Source organism: Balaenoptera physalus, assembly GCF_965194825.1.
Source record: "Balaenoptera physalus genome assembly, chromosome: X".
NCBI lineage: Eukaryota > Metazoa > Chordata > Mammalia > Artiodactyla > Balaenopteridae > Balaenoptera > Balaenoptera physalus.
Window position 1 is genome coordinate 16,599,020 of NC_138903.1, and position 26,178 is coordinate 16,625,197.

At 38.4% G+C, this 26,178-nt stretch overlaps 1 protein-coding gene across 8 annotated transcripts in view; it reads left to right on the plus strand.

Annotated features, from left to right (window-relative positions):
- PPEF1 (protein phosphatase with EF-hand domain 1) overlaps positions 1-26,178 on the plus strand; it is a 150,565-nt gene that overhangs the window by 112,054 nt on the left and 12,333 nt on the right. For 7 of the 8 annotated variants that reach the window (XM_082447142.1, XM_082447139.1, XM_082447143.1 and 4 more), the window contains 5 exons: positions 313-349; positions 1,322-1,471; positions 5,720-5,866; positions 14,248-14,433; positions 15,849-15,991. In XM_082447142.1, coding sequence (XP_082303268.1) covers positions 313-349; positions 1,322-1,471; positions 5,720-5,866; positions 14,248-14,433; positions 15,849-15,991 — 663 coding nt within the window. The remainder of the gene's footprint in view (positions 1-312; positions 350-1,321; positions 1,472-5,719; positions 5,867-14,247; positions 14,434-15,848; positions 15,992-26,178) is intronic. The other variant, XM_082447145.1, reaches the window with a different exon arrangement.

Sequence of the window (26,178 nt, forward strand, 5' to 3'; positions counted from 1 at the left end):
TTACACACCTGTGCATACCATGTATTTCTTAAGTTGTCTTGTAATTGTTTCATGAAAATTTATCTTCTTTTCCCAACTATACTCTAAGCTCCTTGAGGATAGGGACAATGTCATGGGCTGCTTTTGTTCTTTCCCATCGTGCCTAGCAAAGTCTTGGATAAGTAATAGTTCCAAATAAAGTCTAGTTTCTTGAATTCTTGATACTTGTGGTAGTGAGATGTCAAGGGCTCCCTTTTTTGCATGACTTGACTCATGTAAGTAGGAGTTCTCAACATTCAATGAAAGAGTTGAAATCCCATTGTCTTTTTTCAGGTATGGCTTCACAAAAGAAGTTTTGAATAAATATAAGGTAAGGCTCTTTTTTTTTTTTTGCATTTTCTTTGCTGTTTATACATAGAAGTTAAAAAAAAAAAGCTTCAAGAAGGGTGATGGGAGAACTAGTCAGAATTCATGCCAATAAAATAAAAGCACAAAAGGAAGCCCTGGCCATAGTGAAGACCTGTTTTTCTTTCTAGACACAAGCTTTTTCATTGTGACTTCTGTGTAAGTTTTAGCATAGATACAAACATATTCCATTGTTTTAAAGGTACCTGGGATTTGTTTTACTCAGGTATGGTAAAACATGCAGACATGGAAATGACTGTCATGAAGGAAAAGGTTTTTACTCACAGTTCCTTAGAAACTGGAGGCATGGCACACCACACCGGGCAGCCACGGGGGGAAGCACTCCGGGGGTCAGTCAGAGGCAGAGGGAATGCGGGCAAACATGGACAAGAGCCTTTATTGTGGTTTCCTTGACATGGACAAAAGCCTTTATTGTGGTTTCCTTGGGAAGACATGGGTGAGGCATTGTAAACAGGTTTAGGATTGGCTAGTTTGAATAGTTTTAGCAGGCTCTGGGGCTTAGGGCTTGTCCAAGGTTGTCTGGTATCTGGCCCTGGGGTGACTGGAGCTGAGAATAGTGACCCTGGGTGTGAGAATTCCATAAAGGACTAGTTGGGAGGATAGGCTCTGGATAGATTGGTTTGCATATGAAAGGTAGCCTCATTTACATACAAAAGGCAAGTCCTTTACTACCTCTAGGAATTAACTAGCCCTGGGAGGGGCAGTCTCTTCTCAAGGGTCAGCAAGGCACCAAAATGTCAAAGTATCAAAAATACAGACTAAAAAGACATGATTAATGCATGCTTGTTGGTTAGTGACTCCATCCTGACCTTCTTTGGGTGGCATGAAAACTGTGGTTTTTTTGTCCATATGTTGGGACTATTCAATAAACTTGAACCTATCAGAAAAACAAACTTATTCAAGCTCTTACTTACAGCTACATGGGAAAAAAATCTTACAAATCTTGGAAGACATCTATACCTGGCTCCCACTTGGTACAATCATTGACAATGAAATCCTGGTCGTACACGGAGGGATATCAGAGTCCACAGACTTGAATTTACTCCACCGTATAGAAAGAAACAAAGTAAGAAGCAGTGTTTGCATGAATGTTTTCTCAGAGATTTATAAAGGGATACGTACCTCCCTTCATTTATTATTTTGTATTGATTCGTGTTTTAGTGGTTGCTGTAACTCTGAAAAGATTAGTACAAATTTTAAGAAAATCTATGATTGCATGATAAGGAACTAAATGGATAACTTCTATATATGGAAAATGCATTGTTAAAAATTCATGGTGAAAGTGGAAAAATGAGGAAATATCGGCATTTCGTATAGTTTCTAAAAGTGAAAAATCCTGATTTTTGAAAAGTTAAAATTTCTACTTAATTAAAGTTGTGGTAAAATATACACAACATAAAATTTACCACTTTAACCATTTTGAAGTGTATAGTTCAGTGACATTAAGTACTTTCACATTGTCCTGCAACCATCACTACTGACATCACCATCCATTTCTAAAACTTTTCATCTTCCCAGACTGAAACTCTACCCATTAAACACTGACTCCCCATTCCACCTTCCCCAGCCCTTGGCAACCACCATTCTACGTTCTGTCTCTATGAATTTGACTGCTCTAGGTGCCTCACAGAAATGGAATCATACAGCAATTTATTTCTGAATTGGTGGGATTTCCCTTATATATTCCAAATGGCTCAGGGTAATCTGGGGGGGAATATTTTAATATTTCAACTTAAGCAATCATATTCAATACAGCAGAAGCAGAGCAGGAATATGTATTGACCCTCTGAGGATAGTGGGCGTGGGGGGCCTGTGAAGCTTCCAGCCGTAGTGAACAGCGTCTTTGGCTGGGCCTTGCAGAGTGACTGCAATCGTCTTCCGCCTGTACCAGAGCCCAGCCAACACTCCCAGACTAGGGGGTAGACAGGGTGCCAGGTGGGCATGAGGACCAGTGGCAACTCTGGAGCCAGGTGATCTTGTACGGTCCTAGTGAGAAACCTAAACCCTTACTCCTCAGGACTGATAATCGACTTCCAACCAATCTAAGCAAGTGGGGTCTAGAGCCAGAATTTAATTTGATATGGACAGAAATGTGATTCCTGTTCACCTTGAGTTTTTTTTGTTCTTGTTTTTAATATTTATTTATTTATTTCTGGCCGCGTCGGGTCTTAGTTGTGGCGTGTGGGCTCCGGAGTGCGTGGGCTCTGTAGTTGCAGCACGTGGGCTCTGTAGTTGTGGTGTGCGAGCTTAGTTGCCCCATGGCACGTGGGATCTTAGTTCCCCAACCAGGGATCGAACTGGCGGCGCCTGCATTGCAAGATGGATTCTTAACCACTGGACCACCAGGGAAGTCCCACGTTGAGTTTTTAGAGCCCTTATACCTTTATACACATATGAATGATAATATTGTTGCTAACTCCTTCTCATCCTTTTAATTTCAGCTTAAATATACACCTCTCCTCTGGAAAGCCATCCATGACCTCCACACTAGATCAGGTCCCCTTCTGTATGCTTTCAAGCCCCTTGTACATATCCTTCATAACAGTTACCAAAATTAAATAAGCAGTTGTGGTACTGTTTGTTTACCATCCTCCCCTGCTTCTCTAGTTCACTGATACAGCCCCAGCACCAAGATGTAGTTAAGTATTAATTAATGTTTGTTGAATATCTCCTAAGAGATTTAAGACCAAAGTAGGGCAAGTATAAGATAAAACTGGATAAAAATCTTTTTACAACCCCTTTCCTGATTCTGTGGTGATTTTACATACCCCAGTCCCCAGCCTCACCCAGTGATGACCATACTTCCTGGTTTACACCTGTTGTCTTGGTGTAGTTATTAATAGCACATCCCTTTACTCTCAAAAGTATCCCAGTTGCAGTAAATTTTAAGGCACCTAGTTTAAGGCTCCTTCCTTATAATATCAGCAAATAAGCCAATAAGACGTTTCAGTCAACATGGGGTAGTCACTGTTAACATAATGAGTGGATATGATTCTAGCCAGGAGCAAGGGAACATGATGTTTTTGTCAGTCAGATATTGGCCAGCACATGGCAGGAATGCAACACTCCACCACCACTTGCCCTGTGACAACAGCGCTAATCAGCCATGGCAGCCAGTACCAATTGATCAGATTGAAGACTTTTCCTTTCCTGAGGTTAGCCTGAGAAGCCTGGCCTCTCTAGGGCTATTTGAGATATTAAGAGCATGTGTCTGGAATGCCCATAACTTTCTCTGTGGAGACCCTAAATTGAGAGCCACCTTAACCTAGGCAACACCATGGAGCTCTGATATCAGACAGATGTAGCTAGCATTACATCCATTACATCCTGCTTCTGCCACTTCCTGGCTGGGTGACTGGGCAAGCTGCCAACGATTTCTAAGCCTCAGTTTCCACATGTATACATTGAAGCTAAAAATACCTACTGTACTGAATTGTTGGGAGGATTAAATATAATTACCTAGATGAAGAAAATGGCATAGAGTAAGCTTTGAACATAACTCTCTTCTGCAACTCTCTCCTCTTTTTCCTGATACTTAAAACTAAGGTTTGAATTTCAGTCACCAAGACAGACCCTGGGGAGAAATTTTGGGGCCAGGAATTTTACCAGGATACCTCAAATTTCACCCCCTTTGGGGATCATTGTTCCACCTACTGAAAAGACTGGCTTTAAAGGTAGAAATTTGACTTGTGTATTTTTTGTCTACCCTGCCTAGAGTGAAGTTGAACTGGTAGCACGTGCTTGTTGTGTGAAATGTAATTGAACTGTAATGAAAGTAGTAGGTTCAAGCCTTTGGAACTCTACCAGATGAGATACAAAAACAGGTTTTCAAGTTCAGTTTTATAACCCCCACTTACCCATCTGTTAGGACCCTCCAAGTGTAGGGGTGACCATGCTTCCTGGTTGATACCTGCTGTTGCGGTATAATTGTTAATAGGAGAGGGGTAGGGTTGGGGGAACCTGATGACAACCTCCATTCTAGGTTCATTAAAGGTATTTTGTAAGGTAGGCAGGTTGGGGAGGAGGGTGAATACAGAGGGACAGAGAAGGAAGACTCTATAACACTAAGACTCTGGTTTAGTATTTTTCAAACTCCCTGGCAGGGGTTGTGGGAAGGGATGGCTAGCAGGACCCCCAGGAGAAAATGATGATGTGGTACCTTAGCAGGGGCTGGACAAAGTATCCTGATCCCAAGTGGCCTTGAAAACGGTGGAGCCACATGTACTTAAGAGACCATGTGGCTTTGCCCTGCCTGATGACCTTATCAGAAGTGAGTTGGGTGGAGCCACGTCCAGAGTGTCCTCCCAGAATATTCTGCTCTGCCTAAGACCTGGCGACATTTGCTGGTGGGGAGACAGGGAGGGTAGGCTGTGAACTCACTAATAATAGCTGAAATTGAACTCCAACCAACCAGCTCAATGAGACAGGACCTCAGAATAAGGTTCAATTTTATTTTTGAAAAACAAAGGTAAGCTTTTATATACACCCTAGTTTATAGAAGAAACTTAAGTGCCTACCACAGAGAATTGTCCATCACTGAACTAAGGTCACCAATGTAATAGAAGTATTATTTCAAATTGTTTTGTGTAAAGGTATGGTACTACAAAGAAACAAGTATAAAATTACAGTCTCAAGTTATGTAAGGGAATGTAGAAGGGATTATAGTAATTGATGTACTATCAGAGAGATATTTTATTTCCAAAGAAATACATTGCCTTTGTTACTAGGATTAGAGAATGTAATCAATTGCTGGCAGGTCAGACTGAGAACCCAGTGCATTTAAGTCGAAGGGCTTCCGAAGTTTTCAACTTATGTCCCCTCTGTGCACTTTCCTGGGCACAGATGTACTTTCTCTCATTTCTCCTGGAAAACACAACAAAAGGAAAAGCAACCATCCGCTTAAGAGGTGTTTCTGAACTCTAGGCCTGTTAGTTCTCTCTCTTAGCCCCATGTATAGATGAAGGCTCAGAGGGAGACTAGTTTTCCCTTAGCATCCTCTTTTTCCTGTCAGGACACCACAGAACATGTCTCTACTGACATCTGTGCCTCTGGGGTCTTTTAGAAACTCTAATGGGAAACTTTCCCTTAGAACAGTATCTCTTTTTGAAAAATGTACAAACAGAACTTAACAGCCCCACTTTTAGAGCTCAGTGGATCAATAAGATGAAGGAGGTAGGTGAGATGGAAAAGGGGACCATGTGTTTTCCATTGGGTCGAGGCACAACAATATAGACAGAATAGCAACTAGTGCTGAAGTTTCTACATGCAACACCCTGAGCATAGGGTTTGGCTAAAGCATAAATTTGTTTTGTAGTTGAAATCTGTGCTGATGCCACCAATTCCAATAGATGGAGACCGTGCTACTGAGAAGGAAAATAAAGTGGGTACAACCATTACAGCTCGGGGAATCAGAAGAAATGGATCCCTTTCTGAACAATTAACAAAGCATGAATGGGAACAGGTAAGTAATCAAACTGTTCACTAAAGTGGCAGTGAAGATGCAGCATAGATGATGTTGTTCTAATAATATATAAAAAGTGACTTACCTTTCTAAGCAGATCATATCCTCTCTAAATTCATTACTATATTTTTAATAGCTTAATTGAAATATCATTCAAATACCATATTTAAATGGTATTTAAAGTATATAATTCATTGGGTTTGTTATATTCACGGTGTTGTACAACTATCTCCACAATCTAATTTTAGAACATTTTCATACCTGAAAAAGGTACTTCACATACCTATTACCAGTCACTTCCCATTCTCTCCCCACCCCCGACCACCATCCCTGCACACTTAGACCACCACTAATCTCCTTTTAAAAAAAAAAAAAAATTTATTTATTTGGTTGTACTGGGTCTTAGTTGCAGCAGGCGGGCTCCTTAGTTGTGGCACGTGGGCTCCTTAGTTGTGGCACATGGGCCCCTTAGTTGCAGCCGGCAGTCTTCTTAGTTGTGGCATGCGGACTCTTAGTTGTGACATGCATGTGGGATCTAGTCCCCTGACCAGGGACCAAACCCGAGCCCCCTGCACTGGGAGCGCGGAGTCCTATCCACTGCGCCACCAGGGAAGTCCCACCACTAATCTCCTTTTGGTTTTAATAGATTTCTCTATTCTGGACATATTATAGAAATGGACTCATACAGTATGTGATCTTTTGTCTCTGGCTCCTTTTACTCAGTCACAGTAAAAGAAGTGCTTTTGCTTTGTGCTTTTGGTGTTGTATCTCAGAAGCCATCGCCTAACCCCAAATCATAAAGATTTATTTCTATGTTTTCCTCTGAGAGTTTTATAGTTTTAGTTCTTACGTCTAGGTGTCTGATCCATTTTGAGTTAATTTTTGTGTATGGTGTGAGGTAGGTGTGCAAATTGATTTTATTGCATGTGGATATCCAATTATCGCAGCACCATTTGTTAAAAAAGACTTCCTCTCCTTGAATTTTCTTGACACCCTTACGAAAAATCAATTGACCGTAAATATGAAAGTTTATTTGTAGACTCTTAATTCTATTCCATGATCTATATGTCTGTCCTTTTATCAGTACTACACAGTTTTGATTACTATAGCTTTGTAGAAAGTTTTGAAACTAGGAAGTGTGAGTTCTCCACCTTTATTCTTCTTTTTCAAGATTATTTTGATTATTCTGGGTCCCTTGAATTTCCATATGAACTTTAGAATCAGCTTGTCAATTTCTACCAAAAAAGAGCTGGGATTTTGGTAGGGATTGCCTTGAATCCGTGGATCGATTTAGTTACTATTGCAATCTTAACAATATTATATCTTTAATTTCATGAAGGTGGGATGTCTTTCCATTTGTTTAGATCTTTAATCTCAGCAGTGTTTTGTAATCACTGTACAGTGAGGCACTTGTTAAAGTTATTCCTAGTTTATTCCCAAATATTTTTGATGCTATTGTAAATAGAATTGTTTTCTTAATTGCATTTTGGATTGTTCATTTCTGGTATATATTGACTTTTGTATACTGTAGACTTTTTGTATACTGTTCACAATACTCATGTTGTGAACCTTGATAAACTTGTTTGTTCATTCTAATGGTTTTTAGTGGATTCCTTGGGACTTTGTATAAACAAGAGCATGTTATCTGTGAATAAAGATAGTTTTGCTTCTTCCTTTCCAATCAGGCAGCCTTTTATTTCTTTTTCTTGCTTCATTGCCCTGTCTAGAACCTCTAGTACAGTGTTGAAAAATAGAAGTGGTGAGAGTAGACATCATTGTCTAATTCCTAATATTAGGGGGAAGCATTCAGTCTTTCCCATTAAGTATATTAACTGTTTGTTTGTATATTAGCTGCCCTTCATCAGATTGAGGAATTTCTCTTCTGTGCCTACTTTCTTGAGTGTTTTTACCATGAAAGAGTGTTCGACTTTGTCAGTGCTTTTCGGTATCTATTAGGATGATCATGTATTGTTTGTCCTTTATTCTACTAATGTGGTGTATTACATTGGTTGATTTCCGATGTTAAACCAACCTTACATTTCTGGGATAAATCCCACTTGGTCATGGTGTATAATCCATTTTGTATGTTTCTGGTTTCACTTTGATACTTTTCGAGGCTTTTTTCTTTGTAGGCAATTTAAAAATTACTAATTCAGTCTTCTTTCTTGCTATAGTTCTATTCAGATTTTCTACTTCTTCTTGAGTAGTTTGTATCTTGGTATCCTTGATAGCTTGTGTCTTCCTTGAAATTTGTCCATTTCATCTAATTTATCTAATTTGTTGGCCTAAAGTTGTTTGTAATATATACATATATGTGAAATATATATATATTAAAAAAATTTTTTTTTAATTTCTGCAAGGTTGGTAGTGATGTCTCCTCTTTCATTTCTGATTTTAGTAATTTGAGTGTCTTTTTTTCTTGGTGGGTCTTGCTAAGGTTTGTCAATTTTATTGGTCTTTTCAAAGAATCAACTTTTGGTTTTATTGACTTTTCTCTATTGTTTTTTATTCTCCTTCACTTATTTCTGCTCTAATCTTTATTATTTCCTTCCTTCTGATTTAGATTTATTTTGCTCTTCTTTTTCTAGTTTCCTAAGGTGAGAGGTAGTGTCATTGATTTGAACTCTTTTTCCTTTGCTAATGAAGCTGTAAGTTTCCCTTAAGTACTGCTTTAGCTCCATCTTGTAAGTTTTGCTGTGTTGTGCTTTAGTTTTCAATCATCTCAAAGTATTTTCTAATTTCTCTTGTGATTTCTTCTTTAACCTATATGTTTTTTAGGAATATGTTGTTTAATTTCTGTATATTTGTGCATTTCCCATATTTCCTTCTCTTAATTATTTCTGCTTGAATTCAATTGTGGTTGGAGACCATACTTAGCATGATTTAAATCCTTTTAAAACTTATTGAGGCTTTTTTTTTTTAATGCTCTAGCATATGGTCTATCTTGGAAAATGTTCCATGTGCTCTTGAGAAGAAAGTGTATTCTGATCTCATTCAGTGAAGTGTTATATATATATAGCTGTGTTTTTTTTTTTTTTTTTTTTTTTTTTTTAAAGTTAATCTTGAAACCCTGAGATGGGACACCGGTATCAGAGTATGGTGCTTTTTTTTTTTTTTTTTTTTTTAATATTTTAATTTATTTATTTATTTATTTTTGGCTGTGTTGGGTCTTCGTTTCTGTGCGAGGGTTTTCTCTAGTTGCGGCAAGTGGGGGCCACTCTTCATCGCGGTGCGCGGGCCTCTCACTATCGTGGCCTCTCTTGTTGCAGAGCACAGGCTCCAGACGCGCAGGCTCAGTAATTGTGGCTCACGGGCCTAGTTGCTCCGCAGCATGTGGGATCTTCCCAGACCAGGGCTCGAACCCGTGTCCCCTGCATTAGCAGGCAGATTCTCAACCACTGCGCCACCAGGGAAGCCCTATAGCTGTGTTTTAATATAATATTTATAATAATTGGTTTGAAATCCTTGTCTGCTAAGTCAACTTCTAATCCCCTCAAAGGCAATTTCAGTTGTCTGCTTATTTTCCCTTGTATGTGTGTGTGGTTTTTTTTTTTTTTTTTTTTTTTTGCATGTCTTGTAATTTTTTGTTGAAAACTGGATATTTTAGGTAATATAGTAACTCTAATTATTTCCATGCTCCTCTGGGGCTTGTTATTATTTGCTTTCTTGCTCATTTATTTGTTTAGTGGCTTCTCTGGACTAGTTTGGTGAAATCTATTCCTTCTCAGGGTGTAGCTTCTGATGTCATGCCTCACAGAGTGCTGCCTTGGGCATGCACACAGTTTCCCTACCAAGGATGGTTGTAGCTTTAGCTAGGCTTTCTTCAACTATCTCTTTCCCTGATTTCCCCTTTAAGCTTTGGCTCATCTGCCTCTTTTTGTATCAGACACAGCTATTCGCCTTCACTAATTGCTAGCTGATTGCGCTATTGTTTTTAATAATGCCCTGGGGCTCACAAGTAGCTTCACAATCTGATCCCATTAAAGTTGGACTCCTTTGCAGGGGGAGGGTGTTGACAATCTTCAAGGCTTATTCTGGCCTTAAGAAGGTTCTTTCTCATCTATTCGTTTCCCTGATTCTATCAATTAAACTTCTAGCTGAACTACTCTTGCTACTAGTATTATGAAACCACTAGCCTTTTTCTAATTGCTTACCCCCAAGAAGCCTTCATTTCTTGATTCTGTACCCTTATACCTTGATTGCTGAAAATGTTGAACTAGTGTGATTTCTTTTCTTTTTTTTTTTTTCTTTTTTGGCTGTGCCACGCGGCATATGAGATCTTAGTTCCCTGATCAGGGATTGAACCCGCGCCCCCTACATTGGAAGCGTGGAGTCTTAACCACTGGACTGCCAGGGAAGTCCCTAAAATGTGATTTCTGATGTAAAATAATCTCTAATCAATGAGGAGAAAGAGAAGCGGGAGGATAGAGAGGGAGAGGAAGAGGTAATAAGAGAGAAATAGAATTCATCACTGGCTTGTGCATTCAAAGTATTTAAAAATCAAAGAAGTATAAGAGGCATCCTATAGCAAGTAGGAAGAGATGCCTCCTTAAATTTTGATATCCAAATTCCAAAGACCAAAGGTTATAGTGAATAAAAAGGATGATGTCAAAAAGATTGGAGTTGCACAAGAAGAAAATCAGGGAGTCTGGAAGCTTGGATGAGTTAGAATTGTAGAGAGATGGAGCCTTAAGAAGTGGGAGGGAGGAAACTGGTGGTCATTATTCTGTAATAGAACCTCCCCTCACCCCAACAATGTAGATGAGGCATCTTACAGACTCAGTGTACATGACTGGAGCTGGCACAGGGTAAAATTGACCAGAATCTCATTCCCAATATTTTAATAATTTCAGTTGTACCTTTAATTTTCTTTCCTCATTTCCTGGTACATCATGGACATGCACACTTTAGTTAGCTAGAGTTGAAATTTCCAGATAAAAACAGATTTCACAATTACTTTATTTCTTAATATCTGTGAGCTGTGTTGCAGTAAAGATCGTAGGCTATTTGTTCCATACTCATGGAAGTGCATGATTCTTGGCAGAGCGCTGTAATTTAAATTTTATCTTATATTCCCTGAGATGTGGGGGATGTATGTATTCATAGCTGAGTCATCGTATAGAGACAAGCGTGACCTCTTCCTTCAGGACAGACTTGAAACAACAAAGAGGCCAGAAAGGTTTAAAAAATAATTTTAATTATTTATGTCCTGAGTGACTCCCTTCTCTTAATCTACTTAACAAGTAAAATTTATTGAGTACCTGCTATGTGTCAGGCACTGTTCTAAGCTTTTGAGAAAGTAAGTGACCTAAGATCTATTCCCTCATGGAGTTTATGTTTTAGGGGGAAGAGCTAAGTAATATGTATATATGAAGTTATATTATTTATATAATATTACATATATAATTATATAACAATAACAAGTAACTATGTTAAGTGAGAAGTTCTATGGAAAAAATTAAAACTAGAGCAAGGTTAGGGGAAACAGAGAACTGGAGGTAGGGGACAGAGTTGCAATTTTAAATAGGGTAGTCAGCTTCATTGAGAAGGCTCCCAAGAGTGAAATGGCTTTTTTGTAGTCACTTGGCTAGTCACTGAATGATAGAGCAGGATTTGATCCCAGGTCTGACTTTAATGCCCATGGTCTTTTTCTGAAGGGAAAGATGACTTAAGAGTGATAGGACATCTCAAGAAAGTAATGAACTACTCTAGTCTCCCCTCATCCAATGAGGCGATGGGTAGGCAAGGAGTAGGCATCTAAAGCCATCTAGGTACCTGGCTGGAAGGTTTGGGCTGAGCACAGCTTTTAAGACAACATGTTCAAAAGCTGGAAGGAGGACACATAACTAAGGGAAAATACAAAAGTGAATCTACAGTATTAGTGTCTTAGAAGAGAAGCGTTTAGATACATCTTTCAGAGCTATTATCTCTCCCCAAAAGCATACTTTTGAAAACTGGATTACTTAAAACTGTAGGCAAGCATGGGACACTTGCAGGATTTATTTCAGATTTAGGAGGTGTAAAGGCTGAGACACAAATAGATTTTTGTTGACCAGGTCATACAAAAGTTGTCATTCAATAAAAACCTTTCCAATCTTTGGTTTGAAAATTTTCAGGAAGGAATGTTGTAAATACTTATTCTTTCATGCACTCCCAAAGGCCCTTGCATTTCAGTGGAGAGGATGTTGTTGAGAGGAAAGAGATTGTCTCTGCTGAGGAATTTGTTTCACCAACAAAGTGACTTTTATAGCATTTTTTGTTTGTGAGCCTCAGAATTAAATCTATATTGTGGTCACAGTCTCTATAAAGTTTATGAATGAATGAATTCTGGACAGAGAAAAGAAATGCAGAACTCATTGAATGGATGATTCTGAAGAAGCTCACTTCTATAAAATGGATACCCCTTATGACCTTGAACCAAAGAAAAATGAATGTTAGCTATATCTTCCTCATTTCATTGAGGAGTCAGCTAAGGCCCGAATAGGTTCCATGTTGACATAGGTGACACTTGAAGAGCTAACTCCATGGCCAGTGCTTATTCTAGTTTAACAGGGTCCCATCATATGTACATTTAATTTATGTAAATTTCAAGTATATACATATGGCAAAAAGAAAAAAGTGTAAAATTTTAGTTTCATATAATTTATCATATGTTCTACATTATCACATACATAAAATATTCACACATCCATATGTCTGTATAGGGTTTTATATACAAAATCATGTATACTGTGCTTTAAGAGTAATTTAGAAGGTTTTCCTGGGGTAATTTTGGCTGTAAATGACTTGCATCTCATGTAGGAATTTAAAAGTTAATCCCCTCCTTATAAAACACGCTTCCTTGTGTTCCATGTTTTCTCCTTCATTATACTAAAGGTCAGATCATGTCTCCCAGACATGAATTCATGGTGTAAGATTCAGATATGGCTCAGTTTCAAATGCAAGTGTTATTTTCATCATAATCACCAGCAAAGTAAATGGGTTCTATTATATTTATTTGTAGGGTAGGGTTGTGCCAGTGTTGGAATTCAGTGGGGGAGAAAGGAGAATCCTGATCTGAATCTTCTTAGGTGGTTTTAATTCTCACTTCAGTCAGTCATCAAAAAATCAATCATCTGCAAGTGTCCGGAATGTGCCTGGTGCACAGTTTCTCCAGTTCTGATGAGGTGCTTAGCATTCCAGAGAAGTTCTCCTACCAGTTCTGTTCTCTCCACCTCACTGTCTTTCCCCTCACTTATTTCTAGCTCCCCTTCAATACCAGACCTATAAATGGGTGTACAGTCAGGTTTAGTGGGACAACCATTTCTGGTCTTTTTAAGATCTGATTTGGACCCACTAGAATAACTGCACAACTTAAAATACATGCTTCTTCATGCCCTTCAAAGAAACATGTGGAAAATACAGTCTATTAGACTATGAAAAATTAGAAAATAAAGTCTGTTAGAACTTTGAGATACTTCACAAGTCATCTGGCCCAAACCTCTGATTTTAAAGAAAGTAAGACCCAAAGACTTTTCTCAAGGTTGCATAGCTTTAGCTACAAAGCTAGTTTTTCACACTACTGCTGAAGCTCCCATAGGAGATGTTTGAATAAAGAAACATTATATGTAGATCGGAGCTACAAACAGGGAGCCCCCAATTTTTTATGAAAAAATTCTTAGAAACTTGGGTCTTCAGTCCTGAGCATCATGCAGCCTGCACTTGCCTCTTTCATCCCCACAAGGAAATGTTATGCTAATAACATACTTGTGGAAAACCAGTCAATGGCTAAATGTACTGCTGAAGCTGAGAATGTGCTTATCAAGGGGGGCAAAAAGTGAAGGAGATGCTTTACAAGATATTCTTGGATGAACAGTTGCCTATATTTGTGATGGGGAAAAGGCTTTATCATGCTATGTACTCAACAGGAAAAAAACCAGGGCCAAAACCATAGCTGGGAGACTTACCTTATCTCTTTGAACATATTAAAAACACCAAGTGCCTGTATGTTCACTGTGGGGAGCTACTTTCTCCTTTGAACATGGCAGTGAAGTTCTTTTTAAGAGAAAAGACCCTGTAGGTTAAGCAATTGTGAAGCAATTGCGATGGAATTAAAAAGAAAAAGAAAAAGAAAAAGCCCAAGGGCTGATCCTTCATGGTTACTAAGTATTGCTACATTGGTTATTGGGGATGGGTAGAAAGGGATTGTGGTGGCTATGGGCATTCAAATTATTCTGGAAAAGATTCATGGAGGAGATGAGTGTGAAACAGTTTTGAAGGAGGAATGAGAAATAGTGAGACTTTGGGATAACTTGGGATAATATTTCTGGAAAAGAAGTTGGAATCTAGAAAGATAAACTCTCACTTCTAAGTGGCAGCCTAATCTGATTTGTTGTTCCAAGGTTATCGACATTCTGTGGAGTGATCCCAGAGGCAAAAGAGGCTGTTACCCAAATACAAGTCGAGGAGGGGGCTGCTATTTTGGACCAGACATTACCTCCAGGATTCTTAATAAATACCAGTTGAAGATGCTCATTAGGTCTCATGAATGTAAGCCCGAAGGGTATGAAATTTGCCATGATGGAAAGGTAAGCTAACAGTGTTGGTGACATCATCACAGACATCCTTCCCCCAAGCCTAGTCTTTCTTCACAGGATGTGTCTGACCTCAAAGCCCATGGGAAAATGTCTTCCCTAGGCCCAAAACAGAACTCCATGCTTTGGTAGACAGAAACAGGAGACTGTTGGGTTCACAGAGGTTGTTTCAAGGGGCCTCACTGTCCCTCACCCTAAGAGATATTTGGTTTATTTCTCCGATCTTCCCTAATCCCAGAGATAGAAACTCTGACACATGGCACTAAGTACACACACAGAAAGGCTTTGTTCTGTGCTAATCACAAGGCAAATCTCCAGTAGTGGGGTTAAGAATGTACTTATCCTCACTGAGCACAGAAAGGCAGCAGTGAATCCAGTTTGCTCTCTTTCACCTTTGGCACTTTCCCTGTGCAGAGCAGAACCACAAAACATACTTCTCTTCTATTCACTGAGTAGGTGAGCTCTAGCAAGTCCCTGGCTGTGGGCAGTTTCGCTGCGGCCACTAAAATGGAATGCGTTGTGCTTCTCGGTGGTGTCTGATAGGCTAGAGAGGCGAGGCCTGAGGAGCTGGTTTCTGGTCCCAGGTTGTCCTGGGCTGCCCCCTTTTCTCATAGTGAACAGCAATAATTAAAAAGGAATACCAAATTGCATGGCCTTTCCTTCTATCTCAACACTTTCACTTTTCCTAACTCTTTTAGTTCATTGGAGGCTCATACTGACATTGCGAGATGGTAAGGCAAGTATTTTTAGGGTTTATTTGTAATAAGAAAACAGGGAGAAAATAGCAGTGGTTTGTCTGAAGTGACCTGCTCATTAGGGCAGGACTGGGCCTAAACCAGCTTTCCTGTCACTGACAAGTATTACCCTCCCAAGGCTCCCCATCCTCCACCACGCCCCCAAGGCTGGTTCCTTCCCGACAGAGTGGTCATGGTCCCTTATCTAGCCACTATTTCTCTGACCTTAGAGCACTGGTTTTGTGGGGGGCCCTGAACCCTCTAAATCAGTCAGCTATAGACAAAAGAAAAGGACTGTGATACTAGACAAGTTTTATTTTGAATGGTCAAATATCACAAGGAAAGAAAATAAAGGCTTTACCCCCTTGGAAAATTAGAATTTACAAAACTGAGCATTAAGGAGGATTGTAAGATACAGAACTGAAACTGTACACAAGATTGCAAGGCCATGCACTGTGGGGATGAGTGGCTAGAAGTTAGTGCTCCTGGAGACAGTGATTTAAAAGCCTTGTTTCTCTTCAATGGAATCACAGGAAATCCCATCAGACTTGGATGATTTGTATGGATTTTGAACTTTGATTTTTGCTTTTTAAGAATTGAGCTGTTTCTGACTTTATTGAAGGACCTTTTGAGAACTAACTCTATGTGAACCTGACCCTCTTTCTCTTTAACCAGGTTATTACTGTATTTTCTGCATCTAATTATTATGAAGAAGGTAGCAATCGAGGAGCTTACATCAGAGTGAGTTCTGGTACGCCCCCCCGATTTTTCCAGTACCAAATGACTAGGGCAACGTGCTTGAGGCCTCTTTACCAAAGGTGTGTATACTCTAAGGAGATTTTTGAGCTCTGGGACTAGTGACCAAGTAGAACCAGTCCAGAGTGACTAAGAGCAGCCATGGGAGTGAAGAAAATGACTTACTCGTTACTCATTGGTATAAACAAAATGGAAATAATTCCAGAAGCCAAGTGGTGAATGCGCTCATGTTTGAAACCAAGAGCAGCAATTTTCAGTGTATACATCTCTTTAGATGGATAAAGCAATCAGCATCCACAAACAGTCCCTAATTGAATATAAGGAAAAGAAAGTCTCTGCACCCACCCAGTCCTGTAACCTCCAGCCTTCTCTGCCCCAGACAGCCCAGTCTGCTCTTGCCTCTTTGTCTCTTCTCTACCCAGAAGTGTATATGACTGAGTTGAGTATGTGTCTCTGTGTGATGGCATTCATAGCTTATCTCCCTTTCCTCCCTTTGACATTATCTTTTTAATATTTTGTATATTATAGAATGAATATGTTTATTGTTAACAAGTGAGACAAAACAAAGATGTATAAAGAAAATGTTAATGATCTTCTCTCCCAGTACTTCTCAGCAATTCTTTTCCCCAGAGGCAACTGAAATTAATAGCCTAGAGAGGATCCTTCCGCCCTCTTCTCCTTGCTCCTACAAAAATAGACAAGCAATTACTCATTCATTGAATTAAAAAAATGTTGAGCACCTACTATGTGTCAGACACTGTTCTAGGCACAGATGATATTGCAATAAACAAAATAGGCAAAAGTCTTTTCCCTCATCAAAGCATATCCCTGTGGGAGGAGAAAGGCAGTAAACAACATACATACATTTTTTTTTTAAAACAAAGATAGAATCACACTGCACAGTCTATTCTGCAACTGACTCTTTCCCTAAAGATTATATCGTGAACATTACTCCAAGTTCATACATATAGACCTAACTCATTCTTTTTGGTAGATGTATAATATTCTGTAGTATATGTATACCGTAACAATTATGGATAGCTAAATCGTATTCAACTGATGGCCATCCAGATTGGTTCTAGGGTTTTGTACTTAAAAGCAATACTATAACAAACATTCCTCTGTGTGTGTGTGTGTCTGTCTGTCTGTCTGTCTGTACATATATATATATATATATATACACACATATCCATAAGTTTTTAGTGCTTTTTTTTTTACATAAGATTTCAAAATATATGATTTATAATGTTTAAAATTTTGCTAGATACTCCAAAAGAGTTATAACAATTAACAATCTGGAAAACAACATATTAATTTCTCCACATCCTCATTAGTCTCATAAGTTATTACCCTTCTTAATTTTTGCCAAGCTGATGGATAAAAATGATAAATCTCATTGTTTTAATTAGCATTTTTTAGACAGCTGAGTTTACCCATCTTATATTTTTGAACATTGCATTTTCTTTTCTTTGAATTTCCTGTTTATAATATTCCCCTATTTTATATTGGGCTGTTTGTCATTTTCTGATAAATTTTTAGGAATTCTTTGCATAGGAGGGGTAGAGGATTTTTATGGGCATGATGCATATATTTTGTTGGTGTCTTGATTTTGCTTTATTCTATGAAATCACATTTTATAATTTCATTATAACTTTTGGATTTTCCCCTTCGGTAGAAAAATGTCTCCACATAAATTTTATACACACACACACACACACACACATATATATATTACATATATATATGTAATTTATTTTAACAGCTTTGTTGAAAGTTTACCAAGTTAAAGTATACAATTCAATGATATTTGGTATATTTACAGAGTTGTGTAACATCACCATAAACTAATTTTTGAACATTTGTTCCATCCTAAAAAGAAAACTTATATCCATTAGTAGTCACTCATCATTATCACCTCCCCATCCCTGGCCACCACCCCCCCATCACAACTCTAGTTAACCACTAATCTACTTTCTGTCCCTATAGATTTGCCTATTCTGGACATGTCATGTAAATAGGATTACACAATATGTGGTCTTTTGTGACTAGCTTCTTTTTCTTAGCACAGTGCTTTTGAGGTTCATTCATGTTGTAACATGTATCAGTACTTCAGTCCTTTTAATGGCTGAATAACATTCCATTGTATCAATAGACCTCATTTTCTTTATCCATTTATCAGCTAATAGAAATGTGGGTTGTTTCCACTTTTTGGCTACTATGAATAATGTTGTTTTGAACGTTGGTGGACAGGGTTTTGTGTATACATTTGTTTTCATTTCTCTTGGGTATATACCTGAAAGTGGAATTGCTGGATTATATAGTAACGCTTATGTTTAACATTTTGAGGAACTTGCAAGCTTTTTTCCCAAGGGGATGCACAATTTTACATTCCCACCAGCAATGTATGAAGATTCCAATTTCTCCACATCCTTGACAACCCTTGTTATAATCTGTCTTTTTGATTATAGCCATCTTAGTGGATGTGAGGTAGGATCTCTTGGTTTTGATTTACATTTCCCTCATGACCAATGACTTTGAGGATCTTTTCATGTTCTTATTGGGCATTTGTATATCTTCTTTAGTGAAATGTCTCTTTCAGATCCTTTTTCCATTTTTAATTGAGTTACTACTCTTTTTATTATTGCATTATAAGTTATTCATATATCCTATATTCATGTCACTTATTAGATATATGATTTGCAGATAGTCTCTTCCATTCTATGGGATGTCTTTTCACTTTCTTGATGTTATTATTTGCAGCACAAAAGTTTTTAATTTTGATGAAATCCAATATATCTGTTTTCTCTTTTCTGCTTGTGATGGGGTATCTAAGAACCAACTGCCTAAGTCAAAGTCATGAGGCTTTATTCCTATGTTTTCTTCCGAGAATTTTATAGATTAAGTTCTTATATTTGGATATCTGATCCATTTTGAGTTAATTTTTGTGTATAGTGTGAGGTAAGGGTCCAACCTTATTCTTTAAAATGTGGATATTCAATTGTCCCAGCAACATCAGTGGGAAAGACTATCCTTCCCCGATTTGACTGTCTTGGCACACTTGTCAAAAATCAATTGGCCATAAAGGTATGGGTTTATTTCTCAACTTTAAGTTGTACTCCATTGACCTATATGACTATCGTAATGTGAGTAACACCCTGACTTGATTACTATAGCTTTTTGGTAAGTTTGAAATTGGGAAAGGTGAGTTGAATTTGAGTCTTCTTTTTTAAGATTGTTTTCCATGTGAATTTTAGAATCAGCTTGTCAACTTCTGCAAAAATGCCCACTGGGATTTTGATAGGGATTATTTTGAATCTGTAATATCAATTTGGGGCTATTGCCATTTTAACAATATTAAATCTTCCAGTCCATATTGTTCTATTTATTTTGATCTTCCTTAATTTCCTTGAAAAATATTTTGTGCTTTTCAGTGTGCAAGTCTTGGACTTCTTTTGTTAAATTCATTTCTAAGTGTTTTATTCTTTCTGGTGTTGTAGTAAGTAGGATTGTTTTCTTTTCTTTTTTTTAATTTTTAAATTTAATTTTATTTATTTTTTTATACAGCAGGTTCTTATTAGTCATCAATTTTATACACATCAGTGTATACATGTCAATCCCAATCGCCCAATTCATCACACCACCATCCCCACCCCCCCGCCGTGGCTTTCCCCCCTTGGTGTCCATACGTTTGTTCTCTACATCTGTGTCTCAGCTTCTGCCCTGAAAACCGGTTCATCTGTACCATTTTTCTAGGTTCCACGTACATGCGTTCATATACGATATTCGTTTTTCTCTTTCTGACTTACTTCACTCTGTATGACAGTCTCTACATCCATCCACGTCTCAACAAATGACTCAATTTCGTTCCTTTTTATGGAATATTCCTTTTTATTCCTTTTTATGGAATATTCCATTGTATATATGTACCACATCTTCTTTGTCCATTCGTCTATCGATGGGCATTTAGGTTGCTTCCATGACCTAGCTACTGTAAATAGTGCTGCAATGGACATTCGGGTGCATGTGTCTTTTTGAATTATGGTTTTCTCAGGGTATATGCCCAGTTGTGGGATTGCTGGGTCATATGGTAGTTCTATTTTTAGTTTTTTAAGGAACCTCCATACTGTTCTCCATAGTGGCTATATCAGTTTACATTCCCACCAACAGTGCAAGAGGGTTCCCTTTTCTCCACACCCTCTCCAGCATTTGTTGTTTGTAGATGTTCTGATGATGCCCATTCTAACTGGTGTGAGGTGATACCTCATTGTAGTTCTGATTTGCATTTCTCTAATATTTAGTGATGTTGAGCAGCTTTTCATGTGCTTCCTGGCCATCTGTATGTCTGCTTTGGAGAAATGTCTATTTAGGTCTTCTGCCCATTTTTGGATTGGGTTGTTTGTTTCTTTAATTTTGAGCCGCATGAGCTGTTTATATATTTTGGAGATTAATCCTTTGTTGATTCATTTGCAAATATTTTCTCCCATTCTGAGGGGTGTCTTTTCGTCTTGTTTATGGTTTCCTTTGCTGTGCAACAGCTTTTAAGTTTCATTAGGTCCCATTTGTTTATTTTTGTTTTTATTTCCATTACTCTAGGAGGTGGATCAAAAAAGATCTTGCTGTGATTTATGTCAAAGAGTGTTCTTCCTATGTTTTCCTCTAAGAGTTTTATAGTGTCCGGTCTTACATTTAGGTCTCGAATCCATTTTGAGTTTATTTTTGTGTATGGCGTTAGGGAGTATTCTAATTTCATTCTTTTACATGTAGCTGTCCAGTTTTCCCAGCACCACTTATTGAAGAGGCTGTCTTTTCTCCACTGTATATCCTTGCCTCCTTTGTCATAGATTAGTTGACCATAGGTGCGTGGGTTTATCTCTGGGCTTTCTATCTTGTTCCATTGACCTATGTTTCTGTTTTTGTGCCAGTACCATATTGTCTTGATTACTGTAGCTTTGTAGTATAGTCTGAAGTCAGGGAGTCTGATTCCTCCAGCTCTGTTTTTTTCCCTCAAGACCGCTTGGGCTATTCGGGGTCTTTTGTGTCTCCATACAAATTTTAAGATTTTTTGTTCTAGTTCTGTAAAAAATGCATTAGTAATTTGATAGGGATTGCATTGAATCTGTAGGTTGCTTTGGGTAGGATAGTCATTTTCACAATATTGATTCTTCCAATCCAAGGACATGGTATATCTCTCCATCTGTTGGTATCATCGTTAATTTCTTTCATCAGTGTCTTATAGTTTTCTGCATATAGGTCTTTTGTCTCCCTAGGTAGGTTTATTCCTAGGTATTTTTTTTGTTGTTGTTGCAATGGTAAATGGGAGTGCTTCCTTAATTTCTCTTTCAGATTTTTCATCATTAGTGTATAGGAAAGCAAGAGATTTCTGTGCATTAATTTTGTATCCTGCAACTTTACCAAATTCATTGATTAGCTCTAGTAGTTTTCTGGTGGCATCTTTAGGATTCTCTATGTATAGTATCATGTCATCTGCAGACAGTGACAGTTTTACTTCTTCTTTTCCAATTTGTATTCCTTTTATTTCTTTTTTTCTCTGATTGCGGTGGCTAGGACTTCCAGAACTACGTTGAATGATAGTGGCGAGAGTGGACATGCTTGTCTTTTTCCTGATCTTAGAGGAAATGCTTTCAGTTTTTCACCATTGAGAAGGATGTTTGCTGTGGGTTTTTCACATATAGCCTTTATTATGTTGAGGCAGGTTCCCTCTATGCCCACTTTCTGGAGAGTTTTTATCATAAATGGGTGTTGAATTTTGTCGAAAGCTTTTTCTGCATCTATTGAGATGATCTATGGTTTTTCTTTTTCAATTTGTTAATACGGTGTATCACACGGATTGATTTGCGTATACTGAAGAATCCGTGTATCCCTGGGATAAATCCCACTTGATCATGGTGTATGATCCTTTTAATGTGTTGCTGGATTCTGTTTGCTAGTATTTTGTTGAGGATTTTTGCATCTATATTCATCAGTGATATTGGTCAGTAATTTTCCTTTTTTTTAGTATCTTTGTCCGGTTGTGGTATCAGGGTGATGGTGGCCTCATAGAATGAGTTTGGGAGTGTTCCTTCCTCTGCAATTTTGGAAGAGTTTGAGACGGATGGGTGTTAGCTCTTCTCTAAATGTTTGATAGAATTCACCTGTGAAGCCATCTGGTCCTGGACTTTTGTTTGTTGGAAGATTTTTAATCACAGTTTCAATTTCATTACTTGTGATTGGTCTGTTCATATTTTCTGTTTCTTCCTGGTTCAGTCTTGGAAGGTTATACCTTTCTAAAAATTTGTCCATGTCTTCCAGGTTGTCCATTTTATTGGCATAGAGTTGCTTGTAGTAGTCTCTTAGGATGCTTTGTATTTCTGCGGTGTCTGTTGTAACTTCTCCTTTTTCATTTCTAATTTTATTGATTTAAGTCCTCTCCCTCTTTTTCTTGATGAGCCTGGCTAATGGTTGATCAATTTTGTTTACCTTCTCAAAAAACCAGCTTTTAGTTTTATTGATCTTTGCTCTTGTTTTCCTTGTTTCTATTTCATTTATTTCTGCTCTGATCTTTATGATATCTTTTCTTCTGCTAACTTTGGGTTTTGTTTGTTCTTCTTTCTCTAGTTCCTTTAGGTGTAAGGTTAGATTGTTTATTTGAGATTTTTCTTGTTTCTTGAGGTAGGCTTGTATAGCTATCAAGTTCCCTCTTAGCACTGCTTTTGCTGCATCCCATAGGTTTTGGATTGTCGTGTTTTCATTGTCATTTGTCTCTAGGTATTTTTTGATTTCCTCTTTGATTTCTTCAGTGATCTCTTGATTATTTAGTCACGTATTGTTTAGCCTCCATGTGTTTGTTTTTTACGTTTTTTTCCCTGTAATTGATTTCTAATCTCATAGCGTTGTGGTCCGAAAAGATGCTTGATATGATGTCAATTTTCTTAAATTTATTGAGGCTTGATTTGTGACTCAAGATGTGATCTATCCTGGAGAATGTTCCATGTGCACTTGAGAAGAAAGTGTAATCTGCTGTTTTTGGATGGAATGTCCTATAAATATCAGTTAAATCTATCTGGTCTATTGTGTCATTTAAAGCTTGTGTTTCCTTATTAACTTTCTGTTTGGAAGATCTGTCCATTGGTGTAAGTGAGGTGTTAAAGTCCTCCACTATTATTGTGTTACTGTCAATTTCCTCTTTTATAGCTGTTAGCAGTTGCCTTATGTATTGAGATGCTCCTATGTTGGGTGCATATATATTTATAATTGTTATATCTTCTTCTTGGATTGATCCCTTGATCATTATGTAGTGGCCTCCCGTGTCTCTTGTAACATTCTTTATTTTAAAGTCTATTTTACCTGATATGAGTATTGCTACTCCAGCTTTCTTTTGATTTCCATTTGCTTGGAATATCTTTTTCCATCCCCTCACTTTCAGTATGAATGTGTCCCTAGGTCTGAAGTGGGTCTCTTGTAGACAGCATATGTATGGGTCTTGTTTTTGTATCCATTCAGCAAGCCTGTGTCTTTTGGTTGGAGCATTTAATCCATTCACGTTTAAGGTAATTATCGATATGTATGTTCCTATGACCATTTTCTTAATTGTTTTGGGTTTGTTTTTGTAGGTCCTTTTCTTCTCTTGTGTTCCCCACTTAGAGAAGTTCCTTTAGCATTTGTTGTAGAGCTGGTTTGGTGGTGCTGAATTCTCTTAGCTTTTGCTTGTCTGTAAAGCTTTTGATTTCTCCATCAGAATCTGAATGAGATCCTTGCCGGGTAGAGTAATCTTGGTTGTAGGTTCTTCCCTTTCATCACTTTAAGTATATCATGCCACTCCCTTCTGGCTTGTAGAGTTTCTGCTGAGAAATCAGCTGTTAACCTTATGGGAGTTCCCTTGTATGTTATTTGTCATTTTTCCCTTGCTGCTTTCAATCATTTTTCTTTCTCTTTAATTTTTGCTGATTTGATTACTATGTGTCTTGGCGTGTTTCTCCTTGGGTTTATCCTGTATGGGACTCGCTGCGCTTCCTGGACTTGGGTGGCTATTTCCTTTCCCATGTTAGGGAAGTTTTCCACTATAATCTCTTCAAATGTTTTCTCTGGTCCTTTCTCTCTCTCTTCTCCTTCTGGGACCCCTATAATGCGAATGTTGTTGCATTTAATGTTGTCCCAGAGTTCTCTTAGGCTGTCTTCATTTCTTTTCATTCTTTTTTCTTTATTCTGTTCCGCAGGAGTGAATTCCACCATTCTGTCTTCAGGTCACTTATCCGTTCTTCTGCCTCAGTTATTCTGCTATTGATTCTTTCTAGTGTAGTTTTCATTTCAGTTATTGTATTGTTCATCTCTGTTTGTTTGTTCTGTAATTCTTCTAGGTCTTTGTTAAACATTTCTTGCATCTTCTCTATCTTTGCCTCCATTCTTTTTCCGAGGTCTTGGATCATCTTCACTATCATTATTCTGAATTCTTTTTCTGGAAGGTTGCCTATCTCCGTTTCATTTAGTTGTTTTTCTGGGGTTTTATCTTGTTCCTTCATCTGGTTCATAGCCCTCTGCCTTTTCATCTTGTCTATCTTTCTATGGATGTGGTTTTTGTTCCACAGGCTGCAGGATTGTAGTTCTTCTTGCTTCTGCTGTCTGCCCTCTGGTGGATGAGGCTATCTAAGAGGCTTGTGTAAGTTTCCTGATGGGAGGGACTGGTGGTGGGTAGAGCTGGCTGTTGCTTTGGTGGGCAGAGCTCAGTAAAACTTTAATCCGCTTGACTGCTGATGGGTGGGGCTGGGTTCCCTCTCTGTTGGTTGTTTGGCCTGAGGCAGCCCAACACTGGAGCCTACCTGGGCTCTTTGGTGGGGCTAATGACAGACTATGGGAGGGCTCAGGCCAAGGAGTACTTCCCAGAACTTCTGCTGCCAGTGTCCTTGTCCCCACGGTGAGCCACAGCCACCCCCTGCCTCTGCAGGAGACCCTCCAACACTAGCAGGTAGGTCTGGTTCAGTCTCCCCTGGGGTCACTTCTCCTTCCCCTGGGTCCCGATGCACACACTACTTTGTATGTGCCCTCCAAGAATGGGGTCTCTGTTTCCCCCAGTCCTGTTGACGTCCTGCAATCAAATCCCACTAGGCCTCAAAGTCTGGTTCTCTAGGAATTCCTCCTCCCGTTGCCGGACCCCCAGGTTGGGAAGCCTGATGTGGGGCTCAGAACCCTCACTCCAGTGGGTGGACTTCTGTGGTATAAGTGTTCTCCAGTCTGTGAGTCACCCACCCAGCAGTTATGGGATTTGATTTTACTGTGATTGTGCCCCTCCTACCATCTCATTGTGGCTTCTCCTTTGTGTTTGGATGTGGGGTATCTTTTTTGGTGAGTTCCAGTGTCTTCCTGTTGATGATTGTCCAGCAGCTAGTTGTGATTCTGGTGTTCTCACAAGAGGTAGTGAGAGCTGGGATTGTTTTCTTAATTACATTTTTGGATTATTCATTTATAGTGTCTAGAAATACAGTTGATTTTTGTATGTTGTGCAATCTTAATGAACTTTTTTATTAGTTCTAATAGTTTTTTTAATTTATCTTTTTAATTGAAGTGTAGTTGCTGTACAAAGTTCTAATAGTTTTTAGTGGAATCTATGGGATTTTCTACATACAAAATCATATTATCTGTGAATGGGGATAGTTTTACTTCTTCCTTTCCAATCTGGATGCCTTTTACTTCCTTTTCTTGCTTAACTGCCTGGCTAGAACCTCCACACCAATATTGAAAAGAAGTGGTGAGAGCAGATACCCTTGTCTTCTTCCTGATCTTAAGAGGGACATATTCAGTCTTTCACCGTTAAATATGTTAGCTATGTGTTTTTTGTAGATGCCCCTTATCAGGTTGAGGATGTTCCCTTCCATGCCTAGTTTGTTGATTGTTTTTATCGTGAAGAGTGTTGGATTTTGTCAAATACTTTTTCTGAATGTATTGAGATGATCATATGGATTTTGTCCTTTATTCTATTAATATGATGTGTTACATTGATTAATTTCAGATGTTAAACAAACCTTGCATTCTTGGGATACATCCCACTTGTTAATGGTATATGATCCTTTTTATGTATTGCTAGATGCAGTTTGCTGGTATTTTGTTGAGGATTTTCCATCTATATTCATAAGAGTTATTGGTCTGTCATTTTCTTGTGATCTTTGGTTTTGGTATCATGGTAATACTGGCTTTATATAATAAGATGGGTAGTATTCCCACCTTTTCTATTTTTTGGAAGAGTTTGTGAATGATTGGT